This window comes from Ctenocephalides felis, unplaced genomic scaffold (genome assembly GCF_003426905.1).
Source record: "Ctenocephalides felis isolate EL2017-DRISC unplaced genomic scaffold, ASM342690v1 CF-g0.4_SCAFFOLD_01886, whole genome shotgun sequence".
Lineage (NCBI taxonomy): Eukaryota > Metazoa > Arthropoda > Insecta > Siphonaptera > Pulicidae > Ctenocephalides > Ctenocephalides felis.
This window is the reverse complement of record NW_020538040.1, coordinates 131749766-131777189: the sequence shown is the minus strand read 5'-3', so window position 1 is coordinate 131777189 and position 27424 is coordinate 131749766. Positions and strand designations below refer to the sequence as shown.

Here is a 27424-nt window from a genome sequence, read left to right as displayed (position 1 = left end):
GTATATATATATATATATATATATATATATATATAAATATATATATTATATATATATATATATATATATATATATATATGAATATATATATATATATATGTATATATAATGCAAATATACAATATTTATAAATACATGTAAGAATTAATCATTATATATGGCAAGTCATCTAAAATGATCATATAAATAATAATTGGTATAACAAGTTTTAGTTCACAAACATTGTTCCATAGTTCTCTATTCGATTATTGCATAATATGGATCAATATTCGTAAAATATATATCATAACAATCTAAAAAATCTTTCCCCCAAAACGAAAAATAACCATGTCACTAACAGTTTCGTCATAAATTGCTTATAAACAATATCAACCGTTGTGCGTCTTTATATAACGAATATTTTTGTTATTCACTTAATTAGATCTTAATTTAAACTACAATATTCATTAGCATTGTTCAATAATATAAAAGCTCCCGAACACAATATGAAACTTAATCGAGGAAATGTATTGAGTAAAATAAGGGTTAAAATAAGTCATAGCTACAACGCCTATAAATAGATGAATGTGCATATGTGAGTATGCACATATATCAACACAATCAATACATATATACAGTTTCATAATACACTACATAATAACATATTAAAATCACAGATATTAGGCATTCGTCTACTCAACGTCTCTAAAGCGGCGGACAATTAACACCCGGGTGCAAAAACAAACAATTGTCTCCTTTATTACAAAAACCCTTACGAAAGAATTGCTTGCATACTCTGGGATTCCAGTTCTTTCGCGGTCCATTTTGCCAACCCGGTCCAGGTCCGCCATGCGGCGGTCCCATGGGTGGCCCCCTCGAACCTGGCGCTCGAAACCAGCCTGAATTCGGTGGCGGCGGCCCTCGCGGGCCTCCCATATTGCCCATGTTATTCATAGGTCGCATTGGCCTGTTTCCAGGAAATCCAGGCGGGTTGTGACCGGCGAATGGTGGACCGAAAGGTGGGCCAAAGTTATTCATTTGCTGCATCATACCGCCATCGGAAGAACCGTCCATGTGAGGTGGGAACATGCCGCCATTCATCATCATATCTGGATTCATGGGTGGCATAGAATCGTTGTTCGGACGGTTAGAAAAAGGAGGAGGTCCCATGGGACCTGGAAACATAGGCATTGAAAAGCCCATACCAGGACCGTGAGGACCAAAAGGCATCATGGGCGGCACTGACGGAAAAGCTGTAACAGGTGCCGTCATTACTTGAACGGGTGCTTGACCTTTTGGTTCCGGCCAAGGCGTATTCTGGAAATCGTTCACTGTATCTGGATTTCCGGTGACATCATCCAGCGGAATTATCGTCGGATCGGAAACGCTATATAACTCGGGATCGGGCTCAGCAGGTGACTCAGGAATCATCATTCTGTGGTAGTACATAGCTGGCGCAACCGTCCTCTCTCGCGCATATTGTACATCCTTTTCTCGGCTGTTTTTACCAAAGTTTATAGGAGCCACGTCATCGACAGGTATTAAAATCATCCATGATGTCCTTTCTTCCATGGTATCTTCGTTTGGCAATTTACGAGCCAATTGGAAAGCTTCTCGTTCGTTAACTCGTTCCATTTGCTTCATGTCGGTGAACGTCTTCGTAACGTTCACTCGTTCTGTTTCATCTAATTCAAAGTATTGTATATCAACTAGCTCCTCCTCTGCACGCCATTGCAATTTCTTTTTCGGTCCTTTGCGCTTCGAACTGAGTAATACTCCTTTAAGAGGCGAAGGCTCCTGGCTGACTCTTTCAACGCTCGTTGCATTATCTGTACTATTGTCTTTTTCCGTTTCAGAATTGCTAGGCGATTCAATTTCCTGATGTTGTTCATCGATCGATTGATCTGCTTCTTTTTCTGTTTCAGTCTCCTTTTCCTCGTCCGTGTTCTCCAGTGTATCCTGGTAAAATCTGGGAGGCGCAGGAATATTAATATCGTTTGTGACATCATTATTCTCTACTTGGGTGGTAGAGTTTATGTCCGAGAGCTCTTCCAATTTCGGATTTCGAGAAGGACTAGGTGTATTAATTCCGGGTGAATGCAGTTCAGATTCGGAATCTTTTGATATGCTTAATTTCCGCTTTCGCTTACGGGGTTCCTTCTTATTCGATGCAGAAGCACTCAAAGCATCCATAAACATATCACTTTCCACCAACATAGAAGCTGTAATTGAAAGAAAAAATTACTTAGATGTGCGCAAAAATATATTTTTTTGAATAATATAACTTTGAATTTAAATATATAATCCGCTCACCGCCAACAATCCTAATATATTTTTACACACACACACACACACACACATATATATATATATATATATATATATGTGTGTGTGTGTGTGTGTGTGTGTGTGCGTGTGTATCGATTAATTAAAAAAAACAACTATTGGATGTTTCATTATATGTATTCATACAATATTGACAGATATATACAATTTTAAGAATACAAAAATATTTATTATTATATATATATATATATATATATATATATATATATATATATATATATATATATATATATATATTACAAAGCGCTTTCTAAAACTAATATATGGTTGCGCCAGAAAACGATTTAGTGCTCTGTTCGTCATGAGGCAGAATCATCCTGCTTAACTAAATACTATTTTATTTATTGTTTACATACGTTTAGACACATTGTTTTGTGTCATCTTCAGTGGAATGTAATTGTAATATTCCTAATTAATTCCTAATAATCACTGTCGCATCGAACATCGACGTTGCAGCATGTACTCTTTACAATAAGAAATTCTTCCTAAAAAATTATATAATTGTTCCGATTTAAAGTGACATTCCACTGAAGATGACACAAAACAATGTGTCGAAACGTAAGGAAACAATACAAATGCAATAAGTTCCTACAAGTTTTTAATTTATGTATTGGCCTAAAGATTAAATTTCATATATATATATATATATATATATATATATATATATATGTGTGCTTATATATAAATATGTATATATAAGCATAATTGAAATAATTTCATATAAATACAGCTGTAAGTCCGGCTATAATACAGCTATAAGATTCTATTCGATTCGTATGGCCCATAACCAACGGCCGCCGGCCTATGGCCTGTGGCCAACAAACGAGGAAAAGCCACGTGTAAACAACGCAACCATGACGAAATCAGACGGACAGAGACAGATAGCTCCTTAGAAAGAGACAAGTTTATATTTCAGCTGGATGCAGGGCCAAAATTAGTTAAAAAAAAAAAACAGGACCAAATAATATTATCTAAATATCTGCGTCTATCCCGATATAACGGACTATATACATCATCAAATTGGATCGAACTAGCGGTCCGATTATTCCAAAAAATAAAAATTATGAGTATGAAAAATACATTGTGATTATCCAACATTTTGAAAAAATGGAAAATATTTTTGTGGTATTTGTATCATGCTTAATAATTGTGTACATTTTGTAGAAAAACATCTTTAAATACGACCCCGTCGTATATCTATTTCAAACTATCTTTTTGATCGAATATTTAACTGAAAATAGTCATGCATTAAAATTTAATTAATGCGAATTGTTGAATAAAATATTAAGTAATGTAACTAATTTTACTATAATAATTAAAATTACTTATGCAGAAGCAAATATTGCGCTCAAAGTGTTCAAAATGTGTTTATGCTTCATATAACAAATTTTACTTGTGTGTGTGTGTGTATTTACTTATTAAATGAGTCTTTAAATAAATTTACTCATTAATCCTAATTAAAAGAATAAAAAGTAGACTTTATCTTTACTAGACAGGTGCACGATTTTTAACTTTACCGAATTTTAAGATTTGCGCAAAAATTATGCACGCTATTTATTCCGAGTTTGGCACACTGTCCACCTCGAAACCAAGGCCTACATACAATTGTAGTGACTACTATAATTTTTTTTGTTGAATATTTCAATGAAACTTATTAGAAATTACGTAAGACAGTAATGTTATAAAATAAATAATCTAGAGTAGATTAAAAATTGCAATCACAATTCTTTTTCTCAAATTTCTCAAAGCAAAATAGGTATATGAAATATTTTTTTAGAATCTGTAATCAGTATCATTTCTAATTTTGAAAGAAAAACAAACATTAATACATATTTACATGCAACAATTAACAATTTGAACAAAAATGTATTAAAAAAATTGAAAGTGAATACTTTTCAATAGCAATTCAATATTAAATATTTTATCAAAAATAAGTGAACATTAATGAAGTTAAATTGATTAAATTATCCCGATAAAATACAAATAAAATTTTGATCTTTATAAATAGAATATTATATATGTGTCTATTGTCGAGAATATTAACTTATATATATATATATATATATATATATATATATTATAAATTCATTCAAACATTTATTCAAACTTTGTTCCTATTAGAAGTTTTGCATAAGTGAAGAAAATTGTTAAGATGTTTTTACTGATTACTGTAGAGTATAGTTTTTAAACTATGAATTAAATTGTAACTTAACTAATAGTAAATTTATTATGATCAATGTACATATAAAGAAGGTCTCACACAATGACGAACACGAATCTTCCTATATTCCTACAATCCACAGCCTGAGGCAAACCGACATATTACAGGGTTCCTTCAATTGTAAATTAATTTTGGCAAAGAGCTTCAAATACTCCCTTCTACATTCTGAAGATTCATCTACACCTACAACAAAATAACACAAAATGTTAAAAAATGTGTACAAACGCCTCCTGTTCGGCATTAAAAAAAATCTAAATTAATTTAGAATTCCACGAATTTAAATTTAGAATAGACAAAAAAAAATAACAATCAAAATTGGTAATGTTGATAAAAGCCAACAGAAACTGATTTCAGGCACTACTCACGTGCATCTTCTTCCTTTCGACAGTATCCGACAGCATGGTTTCGTGCGGCGTGCAAATCTTCGCAACTTAACGGTCGAAATTTTTTTCAAATATTTATTTTCGCCATAAACTATTTGTCAAAAAAAAATGTATCTTGAAATTAAGCACTCTAAAGTGATGGAAATTAGACATAAAAGAGCGATTACTATACTCAATTTTATTTAGATTGAAAATTAATTTTTCAACTACTTTCATTATTAATAATAACTACATTATTTCAAAAATACTTACCAACTAAATTTTCTTGTATTGTTGAGGCACAAAACAGGAACTCACAAAAATCACGTAAAGCATTACAAAAAAAAAGTAGCAAATACGGATGTGCGTTGGAAAAATAAAGCGATATCTATATAAAACTTACAATAAAATTTTGTAACTAATCGCTGAATTGCTATTAAAATCACTCGTTTTAAAAGTAATGTGAATTTAAACAGTATTGGAATTTAATTTAAGTCAAAAACGCGATACCTAAAGTTTATACATACATACATATATAAATATAAATTATATATATATGTATATATATATATTACCGCATACACTCGAAATATACATCTGCCCAGATACACGCTTTTTTCGCAATCATAAGACTTATATAAATATATCCACACAGCTCTGCCCGATGCTTGCGTCCATTCAATTCCATTTTCATTGAATCGTCCATGTGTTTGAAAAATTTAATAAAAAAAAACAGAATAAATTATGAATTTCAAACTAGCAATAACTTAAAACAAAGGAATAATTTGTTATATACGTTTCTTGAATGGCAAATTTGTAAATGAACATTATATCTAAAAGTCTGTCATATCAGTCTTTCAATTAAAAGCAGGGTTTATATCTTAAATTTTCTGCATAAAAAAATGCTCCATTTAACACAGCGTTAAGCACGGAGGCTAAGTGTGCATACTACACATACATACACACGCACAGATATACAAAAGCTTTACGTATTACTTTATATATATATATATATATATATATATATATATATATATTCTTTCAGTAAATTTGAACAAAAATCGTAAGTACGATCAACCTAAATTTTCGTAAAAATTTTTGTATTTTGCCTTTGTATTATTATAATTAAATATTTAGAATTGTTAAGATATTTTCCTATCATTCCTAAAAAACAAATTTAATAAAGGTTGATATTTTTCATTAGTGATTACACTTGTGTTAATTTTAGTATGAAAAGGCAAGTTACAGGCAAAATAATCGTATTGTTTGAAGACGCCCTTTACAATTATTTAAAGAGCGATTAGTCAATCTCAATACCACTGCTTATATAAGAATTTATAATGCTGAAACCACATCTATTTATGACTATTCAAAAACGAAAAAATGACAAATGGGTTTTAATTTTTTTTAGATTCAGAAAATTGCAGGTTTATATAATGAATTATTATCATGCAATATAAAACCTATATTGTACATCTGTAAGAAATTTTTCCTTTCCACAATACTATGCTCAGCAGACCTGAGCATTTTATTACCGCAGCTTCAGACTGGGAAATCGATCAGACGACCTTCAGCACTCGGAGCGGGCGCGCTACCGATACGCCATCGAGCACACAAACAATACTCGACAAAGCTGTTTGCCATATGATTGAAGTGCAGAAGGATTGAATCAATTTCGTAATTGTTTGAAATTATTTTTACGGTGTCTAAAACAGGATATTTATGTGAACACAACATTTAGGCACATGACCATATATCATGAACTCTATATTCTTGTTAGTAATACTAAACAGAAAATAAGAGCAAATTTAGTTAATTGTTAGAAGAAAATATTTACATTTACAAATTATCAAATTTGTGTTTATTTTCAATTGATTACAGTATATATAGATGAATATGAATATTTGATAAAGAAGCAAATAATGTATACTATAATTTATCGACGATTTAATATTTAAAAAGCAAACACACAAATTATAAATGTATACACAATGTGTGTCATGTGTATATATATAATTACATATATATATATATATATATAATTATATATGTGTGTAATTAATATATGTACGCATATATAACAAATGTCTCAATACCATTTCAATCGACTGTAAAAATCTAACTACAAGATATTCAAATTCATTATGATCCTCAAACTATTCAAATGAAGTCTTATTTTCTTAAATAAATTAAGTTACTTTTTAACTAATAAAAAACATTAATGTAATAAAATTACATCTGTTTCAAAATATACATAAATTTACTGAGACTCAAACTAGGCATCATTGCCTTTTAAAAATCATATTGACACACACACACAGACACACTGATTTATATATATATATATATATATATATATATATATATATATATATAAGTGTGTCTACTAGCATACAAAAAATGGAAACCTAACCTGCCAGATCTGAAGACTTGGTTCTGTCTTGCATATATACCTATACACGTACATACATTAAAGTAATACATACACAAATAAATAATTGCAAAAACCTGAAAAATTAATATAAAATATTAAACCCATTAAACATTAACACTAATCGAACAAATTGGCATTCATCATCAGATGGATACTGTTGAAGCACAAACACCTGGCAAAAAAGTCTAAAAAAATAATAAAACTATAGCTGTAGATGATTGTTCGAATTGTTAATTCATGATGACTTCGGCAAATACATCATGGTCGAATTGATGATGCCTTTGAAATTAACAGTTTGCAACTAGATCCAAACTTTAGACCTGTAAACAATTTGTACTATAGTAAGTTTGTTATTGCAAAAATGATACTTACGTTTAGGTTTAGCAGGAATCAGCTTAATGGCTCCCGGCTTTGCTTGTACAGGAGCATCGGCAAGTTTGGCAGCCTTTTCTGGGGGTGCCATGTTATCGTATCGCGGTGGTGGCGAAGGCCTCTTTACGGGAGGCGGTATAGAGGGTAAGACGGTGGTACTCGTAGACTTTTTCACTGATCTAGGTGGTGGAGGTTTAGCCTCTTCCTCTAAACCATGAGATCGGAATTTGGAATTAAAAGTTTTAACAGTTTTTGGTCGATTTCCCTCATTTTTTCGAACTTCAATAGATATGGAAGGTTTTTTAGATTCAACTTTATTTGCTTTTTCATCCACTTTAGTTGTTTTATCACTTTTAGATCCCTTTTCTTCTAATTTACTACTGTTCTTCTCTTCATTGCTTGACGATTTTTTTGGAATTTTTCCAAGTTTACTTAAAGTCTTTGGCTTGAGTTTATCTAATGTCGCTTTATCTTTCTCTTCCTGTTTAGATCTAGCTCTCTCCTTTTCCTTCTCTTTTTCTTTCTCCTTTTCTTTTTCCCTGTCCCTCTCCTTATCCCTAGTGCTACTTTTTGAGCTGGATGATCGTTTCTCTCTTTCTCTGTCTTTGCTTCTGTGATGACTACTGGAACTTAAACTTTTACTACTTGAATATTTACTAGAACTCGATCTGTGGCTACTACTATATTTTTCTTTTTTCTCCTTTTTGATCGATTCTTTCAGTTCTATTGCCTCTTTATTACTACTCACCGGGTCAGGTAAGATTTCATTAGAATTAGAATTATCTTGTTTTAAATTAGCTGCAGATTCTTCTTCTTCAACTTTATTTACACTTTCCATTTGCTGTTCATCTTCGACAACTTCGTTTACAACATTATCAACTACATCTTTTGTCACAATGCTAGGCTCTTCTTCAGCCTTAACTACCATTTCAGATGTGGGAAGAGAAACATCCTCAACTGGGGCATTATCCTTCATTTCTACTACATGCATATCTTTATTTTCTTCAATTGTACTAATATCTGTCACTTTAGAAAATTCAACCCGTTCAGAAATAGAATTCTGATTTGCAACAGGTGTATGAATTGGTTTCACAGATTCCCCTTTTACTAAACGCAACCACTGCTCCACCAGCTTACCTGCCAAAAGACGCACTCCTATGGAACATGGAGTATAAACAGTTATTTATTGTTGTAAATTACTAAATATTAAAATATGCAATAATAAAAAAGCAATAGTAAGGTACATATTTAATAATGATAATGTTTATATTTCACCTTTTGGCACTAAAATTTATTTGTAATAATATCAAAAATTGTTGATAAAGACAAAATTTGTAATAATATCAAAAATTGTTGATAAAGACAAAATTTGTAAAATTTGGAGTGTCACAACAGCATGTGATTGAAGTCAATGAATAGCACTCCAATTATCCCATTGACTTCACTATTATCTATTAGTAACTTACCTTCTTGACTTTCATCTCTTGAGAGTCCTTTGATCAGTTTGGGGCAGTTGTTGCTTTTCAATATCTCCACATCGACAGGCGATAATAACAAGAGTTCCAATAATTCTTGGACTAAAGCCCAATTTTTATTCATTATGCCGTCGCTGAGCCACATATGAATAAGAGTCCAACCACCTGACGACATAAATAGTTCCAGTAATCGGGTGTCTGATCGTTTCAGAATCTGAACGTAAATGCACTTAGACACCAATTTTTTCGAGAACTTGGTCATTAAACTGGAAAGATATTAAATATATATTAATTACATATATGTATAAACCCATCTGCCGTTTGACACAGAAGATAAGTTCCAGAAAAAACGTGTAACTCGAAAAATTCACTTTTATATGGAAAAACCGTGCTAAACGAAAATCATTATATAAAAGCCCTTTCTGCAAGTTTTTAATATGATGTATAACTAATGCATTGAACAAAAAATAATAAAAATATTTGATATCAAACATATTCAATAAATTATCAAGAAAATTAATTAAGTTTAATAATTTTTTTTAATAGAAACAAAATAAAAATATATAGCATGTTCTTTATAGATAAAAATTTAAATTAGTTTGTTGTTCTTTTACTCCTTATTTATTTTCATGTTTTGCTATTGTCGAACTATAATTTTTTTTATAATTTACAGATTGTGTAAAAAATGATTGTTATTTGTTCACTTTGAATAAATTTACGCTATCAATTATATATATATATATATATATATATATATATAAACACTAATTAAAAAGAAAGAAAAACAATGACGCTCTTTGTTTTGATATAATACACATAAAATTTAGTTTTGATCACAAAACGAAAAGTTACCATCTTAATCTATAGATTTCCATTATAGACTACTAAGAATTCGTAACTGTAACATACATTTTGTAGTGTTAAATTTTGACAGTAAAACAATGAACATGTTATTGTAGATATAAGCAAATTATAGTTCAGTGATTATAATAACGTGTAAATTCAAAATTATTAAATTTCGTTAAAAAATATTTTCAGAAACCGTGTAAGATCGAAAACGAGCACCCTGTAAAATGGGGGATAGGTGTATTACATAATTTAGTCATAATTTATTTATATAAACACAAATTTAAACTAGCAGTGCATGGCACCTTAAAGCAAATTGCTGAAACTTCCCGTGCCGTAACGAAATGTTCGAGGAATATTAAATGTTTTCAAATAAATTATTATGAATTATAAATAAATTGAAATTATAAATAAATACTGTAACATTGCCTAATATTTATAAGAATTATATAAACTGAATTGCAAAGTTAAAATTACTTATCTGAAGTATGTAAACGAGCTATAGAACTTTAGACAGATTTAAAATTAAAATCTGAAAAAAATGTGTTGGAAAAAATGAAACAAAAAAAATCCCAAAAGCAATTGTTTTGTCAACACAAGCAGAAAGTTTTTTGAATCATTCAAATCAGGTGCTTAGTTCTCTCAAAAACTGCTATTTTTTGTACATTTAGCTTTGTATCTTCGAAATGACTGAGCCTTTCTTTGCCAAAAACTAATCACCACTTATCCCAATCATTACAATTTGAATGTTTTTTGAATCATTCAAATCGGATACTCCGTTTTCTCAAAAACTATTTCTATTCTCTGTACTCTTTGCATATATATATATATATATATATATATATATATATATATATATATATGGGTGGGCCACGTTTTTATTTTTGGTTGTAAACCGGTTAAAAATGCAAATATTTTCTCAATTTTTTTTTAGTTTCAAGGGTATTTCAAAACGCAACATTTATCATAGCGGATGATTGCAATTATTTTTAGAAGTACGTTAGGTGTGTTCAAAAAGTACCCGGAATTACTAATAATTAAATTTCGCGGGTCTGGAGTGTCTGATTGTCAAAATTTTTTTTTTATTGTGTTGGTATACATGCCCCTAAAGTATGATGAAATTTTCAGCTATATTCACTGTTTACTTTGTCTGTGGTAGTCGCTAAGGTTGTTTTGTTGTTAAGACGTGTTTTTCTGAGCTCGGCGATTTTTACAATGGAAGAATTGAAAAGTCAAAGAATTTGTATTAAATTTTGCGTAAAAAATGAAATAAAGTGTTGCAAAGTGCAAAAATTCACCAGATATGGCTCCGTGTGACTTTTTCCTATTCCCAAAGTTGAAGAGACCCATGAAAGGACGGCGGTTTTCCTCGATTGAAGAAAATCGCTGAGAGTGCTCAAGGACATATCAAAAAGTGAATATCAAGGGTGCTTCGAAAATTGGAAAAATCGCTGGCATAAGTGTATTATATCTGGGGGGGACTACTTTGAAGGGACCACATTAATGTAGACGAATAAATAAATATTTTTTGAAAAAACGAAAATTCCGGGTACTTTTTGAACAGACCTCGTATTTCTATTTTTGAATGGCAAAAAAGTGTATTGACCGTGTTTCCCGAAAATGTAGAGAGAAGTGGGCCACCCAAATTTTTATCTGAAAAAAAATGCTGCTATACGCTACAAATTCTCACCCTGAAGGTTTTAAAATGCCCTGATTACGAATCCGTTGTCAAATTTACAAAATTCAAAATCGTTGACACAAAATGAAGGTAGAAATTGAGAAAACAGTGACTTCAGTAAAAAAGTTCATTTAATGTCTGAAATGAAGTAATAAAGTTGGAATGATAAAATTGCTGAAAAAAGCATTTTGTAACATTCAAGCAATGATGAAATTTTTTCTTGACAACTCTGCCAGAATCAATTTATTGCAAATCATTCCAAAATTGGTGTCTTCACTTGAAGAAACCGAAGAATTTCATTTTTTGCCTCTTTCGCAGCTGATTATGAAGTATTGGCCTTCTTGAAAACTTTTGCTGGTACTTGTGATTTTTAACCCTGTGCTGATTCTGCCGTGACGTCTCTGTTTTTAGGGGATGTATTGATGCGTTGAAAAGACTATCTGCTAACGTTGGTAACAGCAGAAGCAACATGTTCCGTATGTTAATTATTTTCACTTCCTTCATAGCAATAACCAATTATTCATAATTCACCACTCTTTTTAGAGTTTTCTGTTTTTTTTAAAGGCATTATGGCTGAAGGGATAAAAATAAGTAAATAAATAAGACGTTCGATAAATTTATAAAAACACTTCGCTGTGCAAAGAACGGCATTACGCAAGTGGCCCACTACTATCTACAAATGTTTTTTTTTTTTTGCATATGCATCCCACTAAAACACAATGTAAACAATCGGCAAAATCGCTTTGCATTTCAAAGATTATATGTCTATATAATATATTGCATATTTACTTGTATTTTTCTCGTGAAAATTCGATGACAAATTATGTAAGAGCGTACGACGGTAAAAACTTTCTCGGCGAAATTCTTAGCGCATTTCTCAGAGCGAGATTAGGTTTATAAACTCCAAATGCTTTTTAAAATTAAGCAAGTATCAAAATATGATAAAAATGCTTTACACTGTTTTGTTCAGTGCTGTTTCGATTTCGTGCTCTTATTTCAACCCAGGTTTTGAAGGGGTAAATAATTCAAAAAGCAGCGCAGTCTTTCTAATGATGAGGTCTTGGAATTAACTGAACAAGAAGAAAACAAAAATGCTGACAGTAGCGATTCAGAGCAAAAAGAACTTTCGATGCCGTTTGCAAAAAGAAGCTAAAATAATGGATCAATTCATTGAAAATGATCCGAGTTTTGACCGGAGCTCAAAAGTAAGGCGTAGTGTTAGAGATGTTCTATCCGTTTATGAAAAACGTTCATATAACGTTTATATATATATATGTGTGTGTGTGTAGTAATACCTCGCTTAACCTTCCATCAAAGTAGAATGTAATGCGAAACAGCGCTAAACGAGGTTATCTTTACATGGAAATATTGGGGTAAGGAGAAGATGGCTAAGAAATATATATATATATATATATATATATATATATATATATATAACAGAGAGAGAAAGTTGGGTAACTGCGTAGTTAGTTACATCCGAGGATGTAACACCTCCCTCGAAGTTATATTCGAGGATAAGACATATCATCATGTGTCCGACTTCTCTAATCGTATGAAGAATCATTCAACATATACAGAAGTTTTCTTGCATCGTGTTACAGCTAAGCAAAAGATTTACTAAGTACAAAATGATCCACAAAATTTAATTAATTTGTACTTTCTATGCAAAAATACACATCTACAATGAAATTGTGTTCAAATGTGAACAGCTCAAGTGCAAAATTTTATTTAATAGCAATGGGGTATATTCATAACTACGATAATCAAAAATTACACAAGGCGATCATGCTCTATCAGGAGCAACATGCAAAATATGATTTCAACAGTTCAGAAATGACGAAAGACGAGAATTGCAAGCTATATTAGATGATGACGACACTTTGACTGAAAGAAGCGGCAAAAATATTAAATGTTATACAAACAATCATTTTTTACCGTTTGAAAACTATGGAATAAATCCAGAAGTCCATATAAATATATCCATATACCTAAAAGGGTGCCATATAATTTGAATAAAAGACAAATAAGAGGCTAAAATTGAATAATAAAATTAATCCTCTACAATAGTAGAACGGCAATGTGAAGTATTATTAATTGATGCAAAATATTTTATTGTTAAATTTTAGTTCTTATTATATACAAAGTTTAAAACATTATTTTCGTATAAGAATAATCGAAGAATAATTTTCATGTAATTATAATCAGGTTTAATAATGGTATTGACTCTTCATAAATGCAATAAGTGTTTAATCTCAAAATTTCTAAATAAACTAAAAACTAGTGGTGTATGGCATCGTGCCTTAAGGCAAATTGCTGGAACTTCCCGTACCGTAACTAAATGTTCGAGAAATATTAAAGGTTTTCAAATAGATTATAAATAAATACTGTAACATTTTCTAATATTTATAAGAATAATAAAAACTGAATCGCAAAGTTAAAATTATTTATTTGAAGTATATGAAGTGAGCTTTAGAACTTTAGCAAGAATTAAAATTAAAATCTGAATTATTTTCGAAATACAAATTTAAAAAAAAAATCCACAAGCAATTGTTCTCTCAAAAACTCAATTTCTATTTTCTGCACTCTTTGCTCTTTATCTCCGTAACGGCTAGACCTGCCTTTGCCAAAAACTAATCAGCACATCTCCCTATCAATGAAAATCGAATGTTTTTTGAACCATTCAAATCGGTTCATCCGTGCGCCCGAAAACGTAAACGAAAAAATGTGGACATACAAACACACATCCATTTTTTCTGAGGTATGCCAAAATGTTCAGATACCTTCAAAACGTGGAGATATGCAAACATTTTCATTTGCGATTTTCGGCCCATTACCATACTACCCTACGGGAAGTTAATAAGAATAGAATAATAAAATAAATTTTACACGTCTTACTTTTTAAATTGTTAGAAATAAGTAATATTAAACATTTTTATTAATTAATATAAGTTTTTCCTTTTACCTAGTTTTAATTTTTTTATTGCAGTATTTTTATTGGCTCACTTTCCGCATACAATGAGATTTTTGTATGCATACTAAAATGCATAAAATAGTAATGTTTTATAATAATATTTATCAAATATGTTTGAACTGTTTATAAGCTTTCTTGATGACTCATTTTGATTAGATTACAACTTACATCCAAAGTAGGGGTCAATGCGTTTGTTGCTGCTAGTTTGAGAGAAAAGAAGCGAAGAAAAAAAAAGCAGATTAGTCAAACAAAAAGATATATGAAGTATATGGGTGTTGATTGCAGAAATATTCGCATAATGGTAGTCGATCACAAATCAATTATTTGAAATAATGCATAAAGCTGATCAAATTATGAGGTGGTATGACTAGCGATCGTGGTCTAGCATCTTTTCATAATTTAAAGACGGTCATTTACCGTACATGTATATGTCATATTCTGGAAGGCATGACAAAAAATTAATCTCTTAGAAAATTATGTTCAATGGGGCATTTGACTCGCTGATTCTTCTAATACAGCTCATTTAGCTTCATAATAACTATATGGAACAAATATGCATTTTTGTTCAAACTTAATTGAAATAAAAACACTGCATATACACACACACACACACATATATATATATATATATATATATATATATATATATACAGGGTGGCTGATATGTATTGCAATCAATTTCAGAACGCTATCATTTTTAAACCGCTCATCAGACAAATGACAGATTTATTCCAGTGATTGTTCATTTAGTTTTTCACAACCGCACAAAAGCATTTTGATCTATTGCATTCAGAAAAAAAGTTATTCGTGATGGAAGTCAAGGGTGATGGTGTGATTGCTTCATATTTGGCTGGAAAACCTTAAGTGGCTATCTTTAGAGCCCTCCAGCATTTAAATGCGAACAAATAGTTTGTTTCTCGTACCATATCTCGTAACCGTGATACACTCAGTATTGCACCGCGTCCAAAAAGTGGACGAAAAAAACACTAACAATGCTAGAAATTATCCAAAAAGTATAGGCAAAAATCGATCGAAATTCGTGTCGCAGTGGTAAAAAAATAGCTCGTGAGCTGAACATATCGCAAAAACGGATGCAACACATATTTAAAAATGAGCTTGGACTAAAGCCATTGAAGTTCCAAAAAGTGCAAGAGCTCATCGATGCGCAAAAAAAAGTTAGACGGGAAGAAGCCAAGGAGTTGCTTTGCTTGCACGAAAGTGGCTAGTTACCGAATTTGGTTTCCTCAGATGGGAAGTTATTCCAAATCGAGCAGTTTGTGAACAAACAAAATGATAGGGTTTACTTGCCAAAAAGGTCAGGTAATAATTTACACCTTCGATTGGCCACCAGAACTCAAGCGCCGCCGACGGAAAATGTGTGAACCACCGTAACGGACGATGGTGACATTCCGCTCTTATTCATCGATCGTGGGATCAAAATAATCGCCGAAATTATCGGAAAAATGTCTTAAAGGTAGTATTGAAGTCGGCCGCAGACCATGGACAATCCAACAAGACTCAGCACCATCAAACACAGCACGCGTCTACCGAAAATGGCTTAAAAAAGAGGTTTTTTTGCTTCATTTTCATCGCACAATAGACACCAAAATCTCTGGATCTGAATTCGTTGGACTTTTGTGCCTTGGACATTTTGGAGAGTAAGGTTCGCACTAAAAAATACCAAAGTGTCGATCATCCCAAGAAGGCGCCTCGCCGGGAATGGGCCAAAATACCCCAGAGCCACTTTCGTGCAGCGTGTTATGGTTTTTCTGCCGTTTGAAGGCCATAATTTGTGCCAAAGGTGGCCAATTAGAACAAATCTCAACTGATTCTAAAATTTGATGTCATTTCCGAAATTTTTGCTTTTGAACAATGAAATTTAAAATGAAAATGACAAAGCTTTACTTTGTTGCATTACATATTAGCCACCCTGTATATATATATATATATATATATATATATATATATTCGGCGTTTCAGAATATAATTTTAGTACATTATTTTTATTCGACGTATTGGCCGATAGAATGTCTATATATATTGGGTTGTTCGGAAAGTAACTTCGTTTTTTATAGACATTTTGGCACGTAATTTCGTACAATAAACAAATACTTCATAAATTATGTATTGGCAGTTTTGGTCGAACATCTTTTGTCATATTCTTGGTATTAGCATAATTCCGAGATCGTAAATTTTTTGGTCGTTATTGGCAAAAAAACTGATCAAAGTGCTTTTTGTCATGCTGATTTGAGGTAAGAGTTTTACAGCCTATAAAAATTTTTTAGTGACCGAAACAAATAATGGTCCGATGATGGCAGGTCTGGAGAATATGATGAAAGTGTCGTTGGGTCCCTCATTCAAGCTACAAAAGCTTTTGGCGATTGACCAAACTTATGTGAGGTCTTGATGCAGTACTATTCCTTGCTTGTGGGATTATTCTGATCTTTTCTATTGAAGTACATTATTTAGTTTATCCAGCTGATGAGACCAGGCATCAGAATTAACCGTTATGTTATCCTAAAAATGCTGAAAAATAAAAAAAACTCCTTTGAAATCTTACCAAACATACTGCATTTCCTTTTCTGACAAATTTCAGCTTTGCACTTGGTTTTGAGCAGGCTCTTTTTTATAGTTTCATAGGCAATTACGTGTATTGTATTCTTTACATCCCATTTGATATTACTAATTACATTTCGCTTCAAAACCTGACAATTTTCACGACTTTTCAGAGGCAAATCCCGGACGCCAGTGCGGAGACACACGTTTCTCTCTGCGAACCATACATTGAGTTTTGAGGATAATCCCAGACCTTTTGAACTGTTAAATTTGATAAATTTTATCTCAATGGGATCTCATGTTTTGTTATTCGCCGGTTTGCATCAACTAATGCCTTTCTCGCTTCGTTATTAGCTTCAATCGTACTTCTTGGACCTGATGCATCTTGCACATCAAAATACCAGAAATAAAATTTAGCGAACTAATTTTGGCACTGTCCTACTATCAACACGCCATTTCTATATAGATGAGGTCAATTTCATTTTGACTCAAACAGTATTTTTACCTTTTCTATATCAAAAGAGTAAAATATGTCGAAAATTCCTAAATTCCTTCCGTATTCAAAGTGGCACCTTCTAAAGACTGCATGTAATTGATTAGAATTTTTTACACAAAACCCTTAAAATATAAGTTTAATAAATCATAATAATAATTATAGAGCTTAAGTTTGATATTAGGTTCAAAAAAATATAGTTAAATTCTGGTGGTAAAAAAACGAAGTGACTTTCCGAACAACCTTATATATATATATATATAATATATATATATATATATATATATATATATATATCTCAATGTTGAATCTTTAGTCATTATGAGTGAATTCCTAACTTGAAAAACACTAAATATGTATTAAAATATGATTTTTACGAGGGGTGACCCAAAATAACGCAAATTGTGCGAAACCTTTTTCATTGATCAATTTTTTACACCAAATTTTTATCATCTTTGAAGTAATCCCCATGGACTCTAATATACTTGTTCAATCTTTTCTTCCAGTTTTCAAATTCACTTTTTGTTATTTCTTTATACCTTCCAGTTTCTGTTTCACCTCTTCTACAGTCTCAAAACGTTGTCCTTTCATGTCTCTTTTGAGTCTGGGGAATAAAAAAAAAGTCACAGAGGTCCGGTAAATGTGGGTGAGCAATCGGCGACATGCCATTTCTAGTCAAAAACCGCACGGACAGTGCTGTGTGGGCAGGTGCATTGTCGTGGTGGAAGAAGAGGTTCCATGTGTGCCAGAAATCCGCCCTTTTCTTCCGGATGGTTTTTAGTAGGTAGATTGATAGCTTGATTTTTTCAACGTTTTCGTCCGTTCGTGAAGTTGAAGAACGCTATGAACGAGGTTAGTCTTCAATTGACATCCTTTCATTGTTGAAATGCAAAAACCAGTCGTAGACGCGTGTTTTACTCAATATACTATCCCCCTATAAGCTGTTTTCAGCATCAGGTTTCACTAGGTGTTCCAGCATCAAATTTCACAGCCGCGCGTTACTCTCGGCACTTAGCCATCTCACGTTTTCGCTGGGATATGGAAAAATTCGTTAAACTAAAAAAATTCTCACAGAACCAATGCAATCACAGCGACCAAACTTTGCACACAGATTTGAGAGTCACCGCTTCAAGAACGCGCTAAAGAACCCGATCTAACACTCCGCCCCCCCCTTCCCCCCGCGCAATTACCGTTATTTTGGGTTCCCCTCGTATATGGCGCATACACATCCACACATACACACACACGAAGTGGTTACTTCGATGCTAACATCTGGTAGTTGCATATATGCTGACGCTCTGAAGACTCAAAATTCGCAGAGGATGGCAGGACCTATATAACATCTGAGTGTCTTAAGAGTTGCTTGCGCATTTCACACAATATCGGACGAAGGGTTGCCGCAGTGAAAAACGTATCGTCTCATTCCAAATGGAGAAGTTAACTATTACATTACACAAATGCTATCTGGATATGGCTGTTTACGAGCCTACCTACACCGCTTAAAGCACAACACTTCGCCGGATTGCCCATATTGTTAGAACGAAATCGAAGATGCTGAGCACGTGTCCTTCGTGTGCCCGTGATTTAGTGCACTACGGAACGGTGTAGCGGAAATATTTAGCCGATGAATTATTTCAGATACCCTTGTAGAAGAATGCTGACTACGCCTTAGACACATTGACCGCCACCGACGTGTTAAATAGACTTGTTATCTTCGGAAAGAAAAAGAAATGCCTAACGGCGCTTTCCGTGGGGACCAGATGCAAGTCCGATATACCCACACGAATAACCCAGCCTGAGATGCATAAACGCATTTCCTTCGCTATACAAAAAAGCACGCACGCACAAACATACACACACACATATATATATATATATATATATATATATATATATATATATGAACAAAGAACCCTCCCTTTATACGGTACTCTGGGAAAATGGTTTCCATACTACGCGAATCCGAAAATGTGACATTCCTCGGAAGATGGAGGATTTTCTCCTACAACACGCTACTTCTTGTATGTATATATATATATATATATATATATATATATATATATATATATATTATAGTAGACATTGAGACCTTTTTTCTTACACACACTAATTCAAAACTCGCTTCTGCCTATAAATACATATGCACTTCCAACTAAATACGTGTATTGCTCATTTAAAACGAGGGTACCGTGCATCTGTTAAATTATTTTTCGCTGGAATGTTAGCACAAGTGTCTTTATTATTGGTATAAAGTTTGATCCTCACCCTCAATTATTTTGTTATTTACGTTCAATTACGTAAGTGACTAGCTTATGATTGGCGTTCTTCTATGAATGAAAACGTCGCCAAAGTCATGAAAGTGGTACTGGAAAGCTATCATTTAGGCTCTGTTCGTTAAGCTCGATTTGTTCCGAGAGAAAGTCGTTATGCGAAAAAAATGAAAATACAATTAATTCGTTCTGTATTTTTAAATTTGGCCATATGAATTTTATATAGGATTAAGACATTTAAAAATATTACCAATTAAAGAAATAAGTTATTATCAGAGTGGTAATGCTTCCTGTTTTGCCCTTTTAGCTTCTGAATTTTTATAGAAACCGTCAATAGTTGTTTCTTTTATTCTCTTCTTTAAAACCCACCGCAAATGATAGATAAGCTCATGATTGTACTAATTTTTGATCTTGGCATCTGTCATGTTTGAAAAGTAAACATTTACGAATTGCATTTGACCAAAAATTCCTTTATGGACTTTATGCACTAAAAATCTGCGAGCTAGTCTTTTCTTCCTAGGTTTTTGATAATCCACATTCAAACTTTTCTCAAGATCTTTAGAGTGTGAATGTAAAATTATTCAATAATGATTTAAATGTGAGTTTTTTGCCATCAATATCCATACCAACAAGTACGTATATTTTCACAGCGGGGAAAAACTCTCCAAAGTCCACTCTTTGAATTTATTTGAGCAACATATGTTTGGCTGCAAATAACAACGGATAAGTACGTCGTATGGAGCAAAAGTTCGGAAAGTTCGCGCCCGAAGAAAATGTTCGTCATGCGCAGCGTCCATTTTCCGAAGCCTACGTTATGCTGGGTACCACTGTGTGTACATTTGGACGCAACGGAGGCATTCTAAATGGGTCAAAACGGAATTTTTCAAGATTTAAACATAACATTTCGGCCAATGCACGGGACAGCAGAATTCATTTTAGAAGTATGGTTTCTTGAGCAAAGTTTCTTATTTTGATCCCTGATGTCGAAAATCATATGTGCCTTTTTGTAGTTAAATCAGAATTGAAATTTGGTAAAAAAAAACCTGCATTGACTAGAAGCAGGATAAAAAATCATTTGATTTCAAAAATAGTTATAAAAAGGGTTGTTGATAAAAATGTAAAAATTCAGTATGTATTTATAATGCCACATTATAAAAAAGATAAAAAGAAAACATTTCGCCCAGGAATTAAAAAAAAATAAGTACGAACAACCTTTATCACTTAGGTGTATGAAAAATAGATAGTCGCCGATTCTCAGACCTGCTGAATACGCATATAAAATTTGGTTAAAATTGGTAAAGCCGTTTCGGATGAGTACAATAATTAACCTTGTTGCATGGAATTATATTATATTATATATATATATATATATAAATATTTATATTACAAAGGGTCAAAATTATCGTCTATTTTGTGAGTGGATCTCAGTTTATTTCAATTAAAATATTTCTTGGCTTAAGGAGAAGGTAATTTTTTTCTTCGACAATAATTTATTTTTAATAAAGTATCAAGACAGTTTATTTTAGTTATACTTAGTATTGCCAGTGATGTGCAAATATTTCAGAAAGATAAGAGAAAAATGTGAAAATCAATGGTTTTTTATAAGAAACTAGGCACCATACAAATCTATGGCGAATATGTAAATTTTTACATAGACTTTTTGAAATCTCATTCTATTCTCTATGCATGAAACAGCATACTTCAAAAAAACATGTTCAAAGTCCCGTACTCCAAAAACGAATTAATTAATGAAATTGAAAATCTTACTGAGCCTAATCAATTTAAATGAAATAAATATCAATTTGCCCCGTGAACATTTATGAGTATATTTGTTATGGTTTTGTGAAAAAATTGGAACACAAAAATAATTCAAAAAAATCTTAGACAATTTAAAACTATGTTTACAGACCACATTTATACTTTAAAACACAATATAAACATTTTTAACGAGGCTATACTTCATTTCGAGGAAAATTTGTTTAAAAGAAGAATTATTGAGATCACTTCTGACTATTTATAACGATAGAACAATAAATAAACGCAATGAACTCAACATTCTGTGCGATGCCATGGATTATTGAATTTTCAGTTTTAATGCTAAGATTAACTAATTGTAAATACTTTTTTTTAATACTTATAATTCTTTATAATTCAATTTTTTAGCTTTTAAATTTTATTTTTAGTTTCAACCGAATGAAGGCTAGGATTATATCCAAAACGTATAGATGTGAAATAAATTCTTAAAGACCTTTGGAAACAACTCTTGTTCCTTACTTACTTTTGAAAAATGTTCTGAAAATTTCAAGTAATTCTACACTGTAATGCACATGCTCCGGCTAAGCCAGATTTCGGAATTCTAAATTTATGAATTACAGATGTCAAGAATTTAGTATAAATAAAAAACATATTTGTTTGGCCAGAAAGTGTAGGGTCTCGTGGGTCTCAAGAAACGTCACCTTGCTTGATAAAGTATATAACTTACGCTACAAACTGTAAAAAAATAATATTCAGATTCGTACACCGGGCAAAACAGATATATTAAAACTGTCAAGTTGATTAAAACTCGTGCAAATCACAGAAATAAGAATCTCGTGCGGGTCACCGGTGGCCCTCGCCGGCGTGAACGTGTTAATATAATTGGTTGATCAACCTTTACATTGAGCCTCCATTACTGACAGATTATTCACTATTTTTGTTATTAACTTTATATGCTAGACTGAGAGCTACTAAACCTTTTGAATAACTTGTTGCTGCATGACTAAAAAATAAAACCATCACCTGGCAGGTTTATTAAGCCCTGCACATCATAGTCCAAGCGTTTGAAAATGTAAAAAAATTAATAATAAACTGGTAAAGTCCTGGAGGCTTTAATTTTTTTTATACGATTTAATAATGTATTCAGTTAGATGTTCAAAAATCAAATTGCCAGGCGATTTAAACCTCCTAAGTACCTGCCAGGCGAGCCAAGTTTTATGTATTATAATAATCTTTGTTAAAATAAAATAAAGTTAAAATTTATTTGTGTTTGTTCTAAGCGATTCAAAAAAAATCTATATATATATATATATATATATATATATATATATATATATATATATCATACATCATATCTTGTTCGCTGTAACCCGGTTTAGTAGCAAAATAAATAAAATAAGGAATATAATAACACCTTTTAACAATCAAACTTCATCTAATCTAAAATTAGTAAAATGGCCGTACAATAGCTCAATAAGTGTGTTGAAATTAATGCAAAAGATAACTAATTTGATATTAATTGAGCGCGTACGTTCCATCAAAAAAAATTTTAGGCTTATCCACACAATATTTTTAACAAACACCCTTTATAAATAAAATGAGCATAAAATTTTAATAAGGATAACTTTGCATGTATTAGATATATAAATATCTTTTCGCTAAAAGCCAGTAATCGCAAATATATTTTTTTTGGCAAAAAATAATGTACGGATCTGGAGGTAGTACACAAAACTGCTCAGAGGATAACGATTTCTTGCAAAAAAAAGGATCGGGTTGGATAGCACTTGAATCATATCATTCATGTAACGTGTATAACATGTAACTTCTTAGATAAATCAAATAGAACAATGTTTATTATAAAATCGTGATATGCAGAATGTTTTCTTGAATTTTTGGAACGAAACCCTTCTTTTTGTACTAGTTCTTTGTTCCGTATAACACGAACTCTAGTTTCACATAATCAAATGAATTGAAAAAATTATGAGTATGAAAGCAGTTTTAATTCCAATAAAAAGTAATGTGACAGTTTATAAAATCATAAGTGAATTTTAAATCGAGCTTGTTCGATACTGGGATAGTTTATATATTACCACGTATCAAAGGGAAAAATGTTTGAGAAAAGATCACTCAAAAGATTAATGAACAGCCCCTAAAATGAAAATCACTAGATGTTAATAACTCTAGTCACTAGATGTTGTATGTTTCAATATATTTTTATATTAGACCTTATAGTTTATATTACGTAAAATGCACTTTATTTATAGCGCAGTTTCCATATTATTGATGATATATTATATTGATGTATCTATTTATGTACGAATATATGCATTATATATATATATATATATATATATATATATATATATATATATATATATATATATATATATATATATAAGTATACATAAATAATATTAATTATGAAAAATGGAGCTTACCTAGCTAAACGAAGAACTTCGGCTTCACTTCTTATACCACCGTCAGGGCGCAACAGAACGCTCAAACAATTCAAAAGTTGCAAAGGATCTATACGAGGCTGCAAAATAAATGTCATTCAAATTATATACTAATAATTAAAAATAATATGAATAAATTAGAATGCATTTATATATGATACGTCTATGATTTGAAAGTATTTACTTCTTCTATAAAAATTCAGCAAACATAAAAGTATAAATGAAGCATATTGAAATACTACATACATTCACTACATGTTGTATATTGATATGTAATGGACATATACTTAGTTTGGGTACTTTTCTATGTACTTTTAATAGCTGCATATTATAAGAATATGTTTGAACAGATCATTAAGATTGAACAAGTAACATCAACACATAAAAACTATGCAATTATATTGCCTAAAAATTCATAAATACTACAGAATATTAATAATAAACAAAATTAAGCTTGGCTAACTAGATGATTATTTTATTTTAAATACTGAAATGTTTGTGTTTATAATCTAAATGAAATAACTATTAAATATTATATATATATATATATATATATATATAATTATTTAATATGTTGGTATAAATGGCATCAATTATGTTAAAAGTCATACACAATACTGAACTGAGTTTTAGATCTTTATGCTGAACATTATAGAAAGTGCTGAATTCAACGATTGCTGCTAATGCAGACAATTATCGAGATGAAAAAATACAATTCTTAATATACATAAGAAGTACCAGAATAAAATTAATTGGTAAAAGTAAAGAATAACATTCTAAAATGTGATATTTATAATGCTAATTTTATATAATGAAATATTTATAATTAGCAAGCCAATACTAGCTTATTAATTATTTGTTATGCAAAACAAACTCGATTTATTTGAATATTTGAATATCATAAAATGTAAGACGTTTCCAGACTTGAAAAAAATTCTGATATAGCACAGAATATCTATACAAATTCCATTTTCAAGCATATCAATCTACAGTTCTTGATCTAATAATAGTGATAATGCAACAAGTTAGTGGATTTACATAAAATGTAGCAATATCAACAATATCATTACTGTATTACAACTTTTAACTTATTACTCAAATTGCTTGTATAAGTATGCATTCAACAATATGGTAGTAGAAAATTTGCCCAATTATTCAATGGTGGTCTTAAATAAAATATTTCTCACTAACTCGTACAATACAATATGGCATTGCATTTCTGTATTGATAATCTTGACACTTTTCAGATAATAAACTTATATGTGACAAATAAGTTAATAATACCTAATATAGATTAGATTAATAATTACAAGATTTTCAATGTGCAAATAATTTCAGTAATAACAATATTTTCATCGATAAATGTAATATTTTTAACTTATGTCCATAAACATAGCGAAAAGTTAAAATGAATTTAAATGGTAAAAATATAAGTAAAAATAAAAGTATATAACTGAATATATACAAAATGATCATTTAACCAAATAAATTGAAATATGAACACAAGATCATTTTACTGACTGTAACTTGTTTTCATGCAGTTATCTGTTATGTATATACAAGTAGTTTATTTAGATTACATATTACGAAAAATTGAGAGGAAACATGTGTAAGTCAATGAGAAGCAATGATACAATATAAAATAAATCGTAATTATTGAACATCAATTTCAAATTATGGCAAAGTTCACTCATATATACCTGTACTAAATACTTTCAAATCATAGATCTGTCACTTGAAATATTATCACAATACCATATTTACATGTGTATATATATATATATATATATATATATATATATATATATATATTATTTATGTACTTATTTATTTATTTATACATACATCCATTTTAAAATATTCAGAATAGACCACATGCAGATAACAAACTTTTGTTTTATTATAGGTTATAATAATAGGGTATCAGATGTTTATTTTTGGTGAATAATGAAAAAGCGTTGTCAACAAATTAACACCACCCCATAAAGCAATAAACTTAATCTTGAAATATGTAAATTAAAGATAAATTATACAAAAATATGTCCGCGACACAATTTTATGCCACTAATTAGAAAAAATATTTAAATATACTATAAATGAATAAATAAATAAATATACTATGAAAATATATAATATGTTAACATAACTCACCATGGTTCAACGTCGGTGAATATCTAGATGACGGCCGACAGGTTCTAAAACAAGCATAAATATCGACTTAACACTAGCTTTTGAAGAAATTATGTCTTTTCAATAGATTAGGTATAAATACAAATTAGAAGCACAAACACAAATTGTAAACAAAATCAATTATAAGACACTAGAAGTTAAATTACACAAAGAAATTATAATTACAGCATAATTCAAGTCTCTTCGAAAACTAGTAAGTTGCTGATATGTTTGATTTAATTTATTATTTTTGTATTCTTTCGATTTAGTCCCAAATCTCAGGCCATATTTCAATTTATTTTCTAAGATAGTTTGCTTGAATTATATCTGGAGATCATGATATCCGCCAGAAATGCCCAGTTATAAAGTAGCAGGCAATGTAGTAATTGATTTCTCGCAATGGCGATTCAAGAACCAACAAGTTCTCAAAGCAAGCAAGCCAACCTTCAAATATCAAAATGACCTGTGACAATATGGCTACTTCGAAACTACGCCCTAATTATCAATAATTTATTGATCATGTTACATCACCCTAATTACTCTTAGATGAGTTCAAAGTAATTTTTGTACCACTTGGCGGGTGAAATCACAAAAATTTTATTTGTACGATGTAATCTGAGCAGTATCAAGTTCCATTAATTACATAAATGTACGAATGAATTATATTTATTGTTATAATTTACTTTGCAATATTTTACCTAATAATATGAACTTAGAATATATTTCTTATTGTTTCGTGCCATCAGTTGGATTATAATAGTTCTAATATATATATAAATATAATTTTTAATATGTAATGCGCACAAAGTAATATACACAACAAATTACAGTAATATATCTGTACGTAGATACACCGCGTAACACAAATTCACCTCCGGCCACCAAGGAAAAAGGAATGTGTCGTGTGCCCTAAAATCGACTCGTATGTGTACGTGTCACTCGGAAACCGAGTTCTATGCATAATATTTAAGTGTTGCCAGAACTAATGGAACAGAATCCTATTCGTTTTATTGTAAGGGAATTGACACACGCGTCGATACT

At 31.0% G+C, this 27424-nt stretch overlaps 1 protein-coding gene across 3 annotated transcripts; it reads right to left on the bottom strand.

Annotated features, from left to right (window-relative positions):
* Window positions 1-310: 310 nt before the first annotated feature.
* On the bottom strand, window positions 311-27297 carry LOC113376945 (serine/threonine-protein phosphatase 1 regulatory subunit 10-like). 3 transcript variants are annotated; one of them, XM_026617070.1, is made up of 6 exons: window positions 27082-27297; window positions 26366-26409; window positions 24197-24294; window positions 9181-9455; window positions 7715-8869; window positions 311-2201 (listed from the first exon to the last, which is right to left on the bottom strand). In XM_026617070.1, the coding sequence occupies exons 2-6, from the start codon at window positions 26366-26368 to the stop codon at window positions 685-687; spliced, it is 3048 nt and encodes a 1015-aa protein (XP_026472855.1). In that variant the 5' UTR covers window positions 26369-26409; window positions 27082-27297; the 3' UTR covers window positions 311-684. The 3 variants fall into 3 exon arrangements, with proteins under 3 accessions (XP_026472855.1, XP_026472856.1, XP_026472857.1); XM_026617071.1 differs by having other exon boundaries at window positions 27256-27286; XM_026617072.1 differs by lacking the exon at window positions 27082-27297 and adding an exon at window positions 26570-26838.
* Window positions 27298-27424: the final 127 nt, after the last annotated feature.